Source organism: Lampris incognitus, chromosome 17 (assembly GCF_029633865.1).
Source record: "Lampris incognitus isolate fLamInc1 chromosome 17, fLamInc1.hap2, whole genome shotgun sequence".
NCBI classification, from domain to species: Eukaryota; Metazoa; Chordata; class Actinopteri; order Lampriformes; family Lampridae; genus Lampris; species Lampris incognitus.
This window is the reverse complement of record NC_079227.1, coordinates 27,014,675-27,023,982: the sequence shown is the minus strand read 5'-3', so window position 1 is coordinate 27,023,982 and position 9,308 is coordinate 27,014,675. Positions and strand designations below refer to the sequence as shown.

Below are 9,308 nucleotides of genomic sequence, written 5' to 3'. Positions count from 1 at the left end.
CTTGTAGAAATGCCACGCTCCGACCAAAGCAAACACAGGCAACCTATTGTATTACAAACTATACGGGGACATTGGTGTACTGTAACATTGACTGTAGAGTTGGTAGATTACCTGCCCAGCGGAAGCATCGTCACATCGTTTCCACGTTTCCTGTTTGAGTAGGAACGTGTTTGCTGTTGCACCAGTGTTCGTCCTACCTGGGAAAATGTCCAACAGCGGTTTAAGGGGACAGTCTCCAAACACGGTAAAGATGCAAGTCTATGTGAAAAACCCCAGATTTCAACTTTAAATCTAGGGAACAGCACAGATTTTTTTCTTTTTAATCACGTCACGATGCTGAACGTTGTGAACGTATCTGACCCGGTTTAGCCGGCCGGTAAGAGGAGCTCGCGTCTGTCAGTGGCGTCTTCCCACATAATTCGCCACACCGCCATCTTGAGGAGCGTTACGTCATGTTAACTATAGTAAGAGGCGCTACCGCGGATCGTCCTAAACAGGGGATTACTACAAACTGCTGTGTGTGCATGTCACTATATCCTGGAAAGTGTATTGCTGATGACCCCCTGAGGTTTTTTGATTTTGATTTTGATTTTGAGATTTTAAAAAAAAGTTTGAAGAACAGAACCAGAATTGCTCTTTATCCCATCAAACCTCAATTTTGTTCTTCTTGTTAAATGGAACATGCGGCTGAATTGGGCTGTTTTGACGAATTGACGCCACTGAATAAATGTAAAGTGCTAAAGGAGCTATGTAGTAATATTTGACCGTGTATATCAGCTGCGTGAGAGTTGACAAGTTGCTTTTTTTTAAAACGATTACAATGTGCCACTGTTTTCGAAATAACTGCATTCAACTAAGATGCTTTTTTTCCTATTCATTTCTAAGCATTTGTGTTATCTTAGAGACATTTTTATATGACATGGGTCTTCTTTAAATGTACAGCACTGCATTGTTTTCATGGTTTTGTACCCATGCATATGAAGAAATACGGACGTACACACGCTCTCAGATTAATATAAACCGCTGCAGTAGATACCAAGAAGTAAGAGAATACGTTTATTTGAATAAAATATCATCCCAAATTAAGTTTTCATCAAGCTCTACCTAACCCTGTACCATATCTTGTAATTTTCAAGCTCATAGTGCTATGTATATATTAACTGCTTGGGAGATTTCTTAATCGATATTGATCATGTCTATACTTTCATGCTGTTCATTGACTGAACCGTCTCTGTTACTGTCCAATGCCTTCAAACACAGGCAACATAATTTAGAGTCATTTCATCAACATCATGAATGGTGATCTGTCATCCGTCTCTATCTTCACCCATGTACTATATATATTACATTTGCCTGTTGTCCCTTTCAAGCGACACCTTTGTATTGTCTTTGTACCATCTTGATTTTGAATAAATATTTGCGGATAATCACGATTCCTTCTCAGTTTTGCAGAATAGCCCGAACTCTCAGAAACACTGCACCCATCTGACTCTAGAGTTAAATTAGATTGGTCATCCTCCTTACAATAGGGAATATAGAAGATTGTGTACTGTAAGTCCTCATCCTAGAAGTCCTGACGTCTTCTATGGCTTTGCTACTTTATGTTGGTGCATAAAATTGGTTGGAGAGTTGAACAGATAAGCTAGGAAAAAGGTTAATTAAAGGAAAACACAAAAAATGCATAGCATCAATCACTCAATCAAGTTGCATTTTATATAGCGCTCACTGAAGCGTAGTTATATCTTATTCTTCAACATGTCCACTGACCAAACACAGGAAGTATAACTGAAGATATTTGGTGGAGATGTGGATAGGTCCTTTGTATTGCAGGTGTATGTTAGTATAAAAAAAATATCTCAGCATCATCACCTCTGCCACCTCCACTGACCAAAAGACAGGAGGAAGAGCTGGAGGTGGCAGAGTTGAAGATGCTAAGATTTTCACTGGGGGTGAGGAAGAAGGACAGGATTAGGAAAAAGTTTATTAGAGGGACAGCTCAGGTTGGACGGTTTGGAGACAAAGCAAGAGAGGCAAGATTGAGATGGCTTGGACATGTGTGGAGGAGAGATGCTGGGTATATTGGGAGAAGGATGCTGAATATGGAGCTGCCAGGGAAGAGGAAAAGAGGAAGGCCAAAGAGGAGGTTTATGGATGTGGTGAGGGAGGACATGCAGGTGGCTGGTGTGACAGAGGAAGATGCAGAGGACAGGGAGAGATGGAAACGGATGATCCACTGTGGGAACCCTAACAGGAGCAGCTGGAAGTAGTAGTAGCAGTAGTAGTAGTAGTAGTTAGTATAAATGTACTGTATAGAGGAGTATTGGCTTTCATACCAGCAGTCGGACAGCAGGCATATCTTTTAAGAGCTCTGGCGGATGTCACATAACAAAACCAATTTCTAACATGTTGTGATCTCAATTGATTTGTCATGGTTCAACTGATAGGCGCGAGAGACTTCCAGTTTCTTCTGTATGGTCAATTAAAATGCCCTGTGTGCTATAGGGCCTGTCGTTAAATGGAAAATCATGCGCCACACTAGGATCGACAGGATTCAGATGGTGGCGCACACTAATCTCCTTACCAGCGTATGATGTATGAATGCACTCCAAAACACTGCTTATGTAATAAATCCTCTGAGCGATTGTGCTGAAAAACGTGTCTCCGCATTCATCTTTACCTCCCCCTTAATCCACACCGCTCCGTGTCCTCACCAGAAGGTTAGTCCGCCACAGTCCCAACAATGGGAAAAATAAACCCTTGTGAAAAACACCGAAATGAAAATGTTGTCAAGGTCTCCTGGGCTGAATCTGTGTGTTTTGTGGCCTTGGTGTCCTTCACCTTCGTGGACCCCAGTGTGTCTCATTAGCATCGTTTAATCGACTTGACACTTTACAACTTGTGTTAATTTCGTGAGAATTGTAAAGATCGACTTTGATGTCATGTTTCAGAAGTCCTCAGCAACGAAAAATAACATGCAAATGAGGTCCCCCGTTATGAAACATGACCACGCGAGTTAGATTTGCAATTCCCAGATCCCCCCCCCCCGGCCCTCTTTTCCCCCAATTGTACCTGTCCAATTACCCCACTCTTCCGAGCCGTCCCGGTCGCTGCTCCACCCCCTCTGCTGATCCGGGGAGGGCTGCAGACTACCACATGCCTCCTCCAATACATGTGGGGTCACCAGCCGCTTCTTTTCACCTGACAGTGAGGAGTTTCACCAGGGGGACGTAGCGCGTGGGAAGATCACGCTATTCCCCCCAGTCCCCCCCCCCGGAACAGATGCCCCAACCGACCAGAGGAGGCACTAGTGCAGCGACCAGGACACACAGACACATCCGGCTTCCCACCCGCAGACGCGACCTATTGTGTCTGTAGGGACGCCCAACCAAGCCGGAGGTAACACGAGGATTCGAACTGGCGATCCCCATGTTGGTAGGCAATGGAATAGACCGCTATGCTACCCAGACGCCCCCTCCCTGGTTGTTTTTGATGGTATGGTTGATGGAAGGCCGGTGAGGCCTCCTGGAGAGGAGAGAGCTCCTTTCCCAAACACAAACAGCTGCAAACGGATTCAAAGAGGAGGGTTGAGGAATCAACACTGTCATGTCTCCTAGCTAGTAGTGATACACGTGGAGGTGTACCGCTTGCACCTGCCTCAGAATCTCATATAAATATTTTTTAAATATCTACAAATAATGTGATTATCACAATTTTGGCACCCTTTCTCATGATTATGACGGAGAAATAAAATGACAACTTGGGACTCTGAGCTCTTCCAACGCCTCGACCCAAAAATAACAAAGCTGAATTAAATCGTATGGCTTTGCTCTGTTATCTTGGCTTTCTGTTCAATCATGCCACAGTTAGCTATTAATGACCACGTCCTATGTTGATCATATTTCGAGTAATAACTCACAATTGTTTTATTTTCTCAAAACTACGAGACAATTGCAATCATGAGATCTTGTCTCATAATAATGACATCATGAGGAGGATTTTCCTGTATGTGACATCATCTACACCGCTGTATAACAATAATGAATGACACAGCAAAATGAAAAATATTCGAAGGGTTAAAAAAAAAGAAAAAAACAGATGAGGTTCTATGTTTTCATTGTTTACACACCTACAGTGTTGAGACCCCTGCCATTCATTCATTCATCCATTATCCAAACCGCTTATCCTGCTCTCAGGGTCACGGGGAAGCTGGAGCCTATCCCAGCAGTCATTGGGCAGCAGGCACGGGGACACCCTGGACAGGCTGCCAGGCCATCACAGTGCCCACACACACACACACACACACACACACACACACACACATAGGGACAATTTAGTACGATTCACCTGACCTACATACGTTTGGGACTGTGGGAGGAAACCGGAGCACCCGGAGGAAACTCACGCAGACACGGGGAGAACATACAAACTCCACACAGAGGACCACCCAGGACGACCCCCAAGGTTGGACTACCCTGGGGCTCAAACCCAGGACCTTCTTGCTGTGAGGCGACCTTGCTAACCATTGCGCCATCCAACCCCTCCCATGTCAGGGTGAAATTAACAGGCCTGTACTGCATGTTCACAGTTGGGTAAATTGTACAATAGCAAACAGTGAAGACATAGGCAAGGTAAACATACATAGTTTTGTTATCTTACGCATCACTTTGGTTTCAGTATCAAAACATAAAGAAAAAGGAATGCAACCCACTGACATATGAAAGATATTGTAAAACAAACTTTGGTAACACTTTACAATAAGGGTACATTAATTAACTGTTAGTTAATGCATAATAATAATAATAATAATAATAATAAGCATAATAATAAGCATTTAACTGTGTCTAGTAATCATTTACTAATGGTCTTCATCAACCAATCAAACAAGTTACATTTTCACTAATATTAGTTAGTAACTTAATTAACCCTTATTAAATGTTAAGGCTAGGATGGGCTAATTTGCAGTAACAGAATTTCCCCAAGGGGAGTAATAAAGAAAACTTAATTATTAATTATTAATTAATTGTTAATTAATTATTATAGAGACATTTGTTAAAAGTTACTTAATGCTTAATATTGTAATAATTAACTGTTAATTAATGCTTATTACTGTATTAACTAATGTTGATAGCATTAACTAACTGCATTAACTAATGTTAATTAATGCCCCCTTATTATAAAGTGCTACCCAAACTTTTGATGTTTATCAGACATTCACTCAGATAGCTACGAAACTCCTCGAAAATAAGGAAAAAAATTAGGGATGCATGATATTGGATTTTTGCCGATATCTGATATGCCGATATTTTCCGACACATTTTGGCCGATTGCTGATGCTGATACAGATAAAACGCACATGTTTTTCCACCTAATTGCAGAGAACATCAAGTCTCTCCTGTAGTGGACTGAACTGAAGCTGCTGACCGTGGACGCTGCCTAATTAAAGCGTCATCTTATTGGCATGTCATATGGGCATTCGGGCCGATGCCGATATTTCGTTTTAAAGCCTCTATTGGCCGATACCAATGATATCATCGTGCATCCCTAAAAAAAGGCATTTCCATCTTGAGCTAACATGTTGGGTTTTATGAACACATTCTACAGCTTGTCTCTCACTTAAGACCGACACTTTTTTCAAAATTACTAACTCCTCTAAGGCTGAAAGTCTAAAAAGCAAATGAAGCTAATATAGATAAGCCCCGCTGCCTCCTTTGCTCTTATCCTCCGACCTCCGCCTCATGATCTTGTTCTCCGCCGAGTCCTGGCACAGGCTCTCGTCACTTGCAGCCTGCAGGCTGTCAAAGGTGCCCCGCCTCTCCCCGTCCTGCGGGTCGTCAGCACGCATCCTGCGCCTCCTCCACATGTCGCTGCAGCGTTCAATGCAGTTGAACCTGGCCTCGGTGGTGCAGGCGTACATGCCAGCCGGCACGGCTAACACCATGACGCACACGATGACAACAATGTGGATGAGTCTCCCCCTCTGCTCCAGCTCGCTGACGTTGCTTCCCGTCACAAACACAACGCACTGGCCCTCCAGCGGCGGCTGGTTTTTCAAAGTGACACACGCCTCATACTTGGTGGCGGGCAGCAAGTCGCCGACCGAGTAGCTGTTGATGCCGGGCCCTACGTAGATCGTCTCCTTTTTCGGGGAGTCGTATCTACCAAAGTGGATGGTGTACCAGGTTTCAGCGGGGTTTGAAGTTGCGGCGTACCACTCCAGGGTGATGCCGTGAACGGTCTGCTTGGAGATGCGGATGTCAATGTAGACACTCTCATCCGGTGACACCATAGGGAATGGTGTGGGGATGGGAGCTGAGGAATGGGCGGACTTGATGTTGACTACAACCCTGGCAGATGAATTCCCTATGAAGTTGTTGGCCATGCAGGTATACGACCCTCTGTCTGTTAGATGTAGAGAGGGTATCACCAGCTGGGAGCTGATGGTCTCCTCATCAACACGTGTTTGAGTAACTGAAAAGAATAACAAATGAAAAGGCGAGAGCGTTAATGGCTGCAAACCAACATCCAGAATGTTCCCATGTGAATCAGACTCACGTGTCGCATGCTTTGTTCATAAATGGAAAAGAAATCTAATCTCACAGCAGCACATGCATAGGAAATGTAAAAATGGCTGTACTATAGGTGCTATTGTCCTAAATATTTTCTCTCGACAGATGCGGCCTATCATGACATGAACACATGGTAAGTGCTCCCATAGCAGGTCAGCAGCAGTTTAATGGATGTTAGAAATAAAAAAAAATAACAATAATAATTTTACCGGTAAATCCTCTTAGATTCTTCAGATTGTACATCCACTGAATGGTGGGCTCAGGCCTGGCCTTAACCAAGCACGTGAGCATCATTTCTGCCCCCAGGGATAAAGTAATGTTTTGCTCCAGAGCGGAGGCCACTGGCTTCGTACAGGTCTTTAATTGGATCTCATAGAAGTACTTCCCAGATCTGGAGCTGGGGCCCGCACACGTTAAATAAGAGTTCATCAATATAATAGGAGGGCCGACTGCCCGGATGAATTCGACAAAGCCTTTGAGGCGGCAGTCACACAACCACGGATTGTCATGGAGTGCCAAAACAATGTTGGAGACCATCCCCTCTTTCCCCCACGCTTTTTCTGCCATCCGGTAAAGGGGCCAGCTAACAAAGACATCTTTTGATATCACGCTGAGTTTGTTGAAGGATAAATCTAAGTAGGTCAGGCCCAATAAATATCTTAGAGCATTTTCTGGGAGCGCGTCTAGTCGATTGTGCTTCAGGTCTAAAATCTTGAGGCTCGGTGTGTACTGAAACACCGTCCATGGTACTGAACCCAGTTTGTTTCCTTGCAGCCTCAGCTCGGTAAGGTTCCACAAGCCCTCCAGGCTTTTCATGTTCATCAGGGCGATGTCGTTGAAATTGAGCCACAGAAACTCCAAGGCACTCAGTTTAGAGAACGACCCATGCGGTAATTCAGTCAGGTGGGAGTTTTCGATTCGGATTTTGATGAAATCGTTCGGAATGTCCTCTGGGATATGTCCCATGGAGTTTTCCATACAAAGTAAGGACCTAGGGTGAAAGGAGAGGTGGTAGTAGAACAAATAAAACAAATAAAGCTAGATTATGGTAGCTTTATTTTCTTGTTATGGAGATATCAAACATCTGTTTAGTTTCTGCACCAAGTTGAAGGTATGTAGGTTGGTTCTGAATGATGCTAAAAACGAGGCTATCCCACTAGTTAAAGGAAGTGAAGAGTAGTTACCTACCTTCCCAAGTTGTCATTTGTGCAAGAGCAGCCATCCAGACAGTGTGAAGATCCAGGAGTTACACAACAGAATACCAAGACAATTAGTAATTCGACATGAAAGGTGGCCATATTCCTGGAGAAGTTAAGGCGAGACTGGTGAACCCAAGTGCAGACACAGACAAGGGACTCTAGTAAATATGAAAAGGGGTTTATATGGGGGATAAAGGGAAGTGAAGACGGTGGGCAAGGCAGAAGGCAGAGAGGCGATGGCGGACGGCAGATGAGGGAGGAAGCGTGGCCGGATGATGGCGAGCCCGGCTGTGAAGTTGATGAGCTGATGTCAGGCAGGTGAGCTGAGGAGGACCCCAGGGTAGATGTGGTGGTGGAGCGAGGAACCAGAGAGGAGAGGGAGAGAGACAGATACGCCCACACCACAGACACACAGACAGGGGAACACAAGGAAAACACAAGGAAAACACCTGCCATGACACTACACTCATGTGGAATAGGCCTGTTAGAGCAGGTCGTGCTCATGGGTATGGTAAAGCAAAGCCTATTACCCGAATCCTCTTTGACGCAATGCTTAAGACACCAAATGACATGTGAGACAAACAGGAGGTGTGTATTTTTAGCATTGGGCCACATTTTCTTACTACTATTACAGAATCTTCTTTAAAATCATGCAAATTACCCTTGGAAAAGTTGTTTCTTAACACTACAAATATCAGGTCAGTTATAGTGGAATGAAAACTGAATTTAGAGTTGATTTGGGTTTTGTTTTTTTCTTAAAGTTTATGTTAATGTGGAAGCAAACTACTCTTTTAACATCACTTTGTTATTTGTAATGGTTATTGTCATTATTTGTTTGGTTTGTTATAGGGCTGGCACGATTCATCATAATGGTACACATGCCCTGTGTTTGTGTGTGTCTTTCGTTTGCGTCAATAAAATGTTGAAATGTGTAAAAAGACTTGTTAGGACACATTGAAGAATAAGTGTATGAATGTAGTTCATGCCACAGTAAAAATTGTTTTGTTTGTGTTTTATTTATTTATTTATTATACAGAGAATGGTGTGAAGGACCCACTGATTGAACGTGCCATTGGGGTTTGTAAAAAGGCTGTTGCTGCCTTTTCCTATAGCTGGAAAAAAAGAAGAAAGATGGGATAAGTACAGACGGAGCTTGGTCTACCCCCTCATCCGCTAATAACTGAGTCACCGACCAGATGGGGTTCACGACAAAAAATTATACAGAGATTTCTGGAACAGGAGAAGGCCATAGCCCGTGTCCTGGGCTCAGACAGGAAAAGTCGGCATCTCGTGCCCACTTGGCAAGACACTGATGTTTTAGAGTCCATAAATAAAGCTGTCAAACCACTCCAAGACTTTACTGACGCCCTGTCCGGGGAGGCTTATGTTAGCGTTTCCTGCATTAAACCGGTGCTCCATTTGTTCAAAACCAGTCTCCTACAGCCAGAGGAGGAAGACACCGAGCTCACTGAAACTATAAAAACAAACATTCTGCGGTGCCTTGATGACAAATACAGCAACCCTGTGACGGATGAACTCTTAG

General features: G+C 43.8%; 1 protein-coding gene across 1 annotated transcript; it reads right to left on the bottom strand.

Annotated features, from left to right (window-relative positions):
* Positions 1–5,680: 5,680 nt before the first annotated feature.
* LOC130128023 (leucine-rich repeat, immunoglobulin-like domain and transmembrane domain-containing protein 2) lies at positions 5,681–7,810 on the bottom strand. The gene is made up of 3 exons (XM_056297734.1): positions 7,755–7,810; positions 6,776–7,557; positions 5,681–6,468 (listed from the first exon to the last, which is right to left on the bottom strand). The coding sequence occupies exons 2-3, from the start codon at positions 7,542–7,544 to the stop codon at positions 5,681–5,683; spliced, it is 1,557 nt and encodes a 518-aa protein (XP_056153709.1). The 5' UTR covers positions 7,545–7,557; positions 7,755–7,810.
* Positions 7,811–9,308: the final 1,498 nt, after the last annotated feature.

Excerpts from the sequence above, each read along its gene's own strand:
- LOC130128023 (XM_056297734.1), bottom strand. The coding sequence starts at position 7,544 with ATGGAAAACTCCATGGGACATATCCCAGAGGACATTCCGAACGATTTC. Across the intron at positions 6,469-6,775 it reads GAATCTAAGAGGATTTACCG|TTACTCAAACACGTGTTGAT; the intron begins GTAAAATTATTA and ends TATTCTTTTCAG.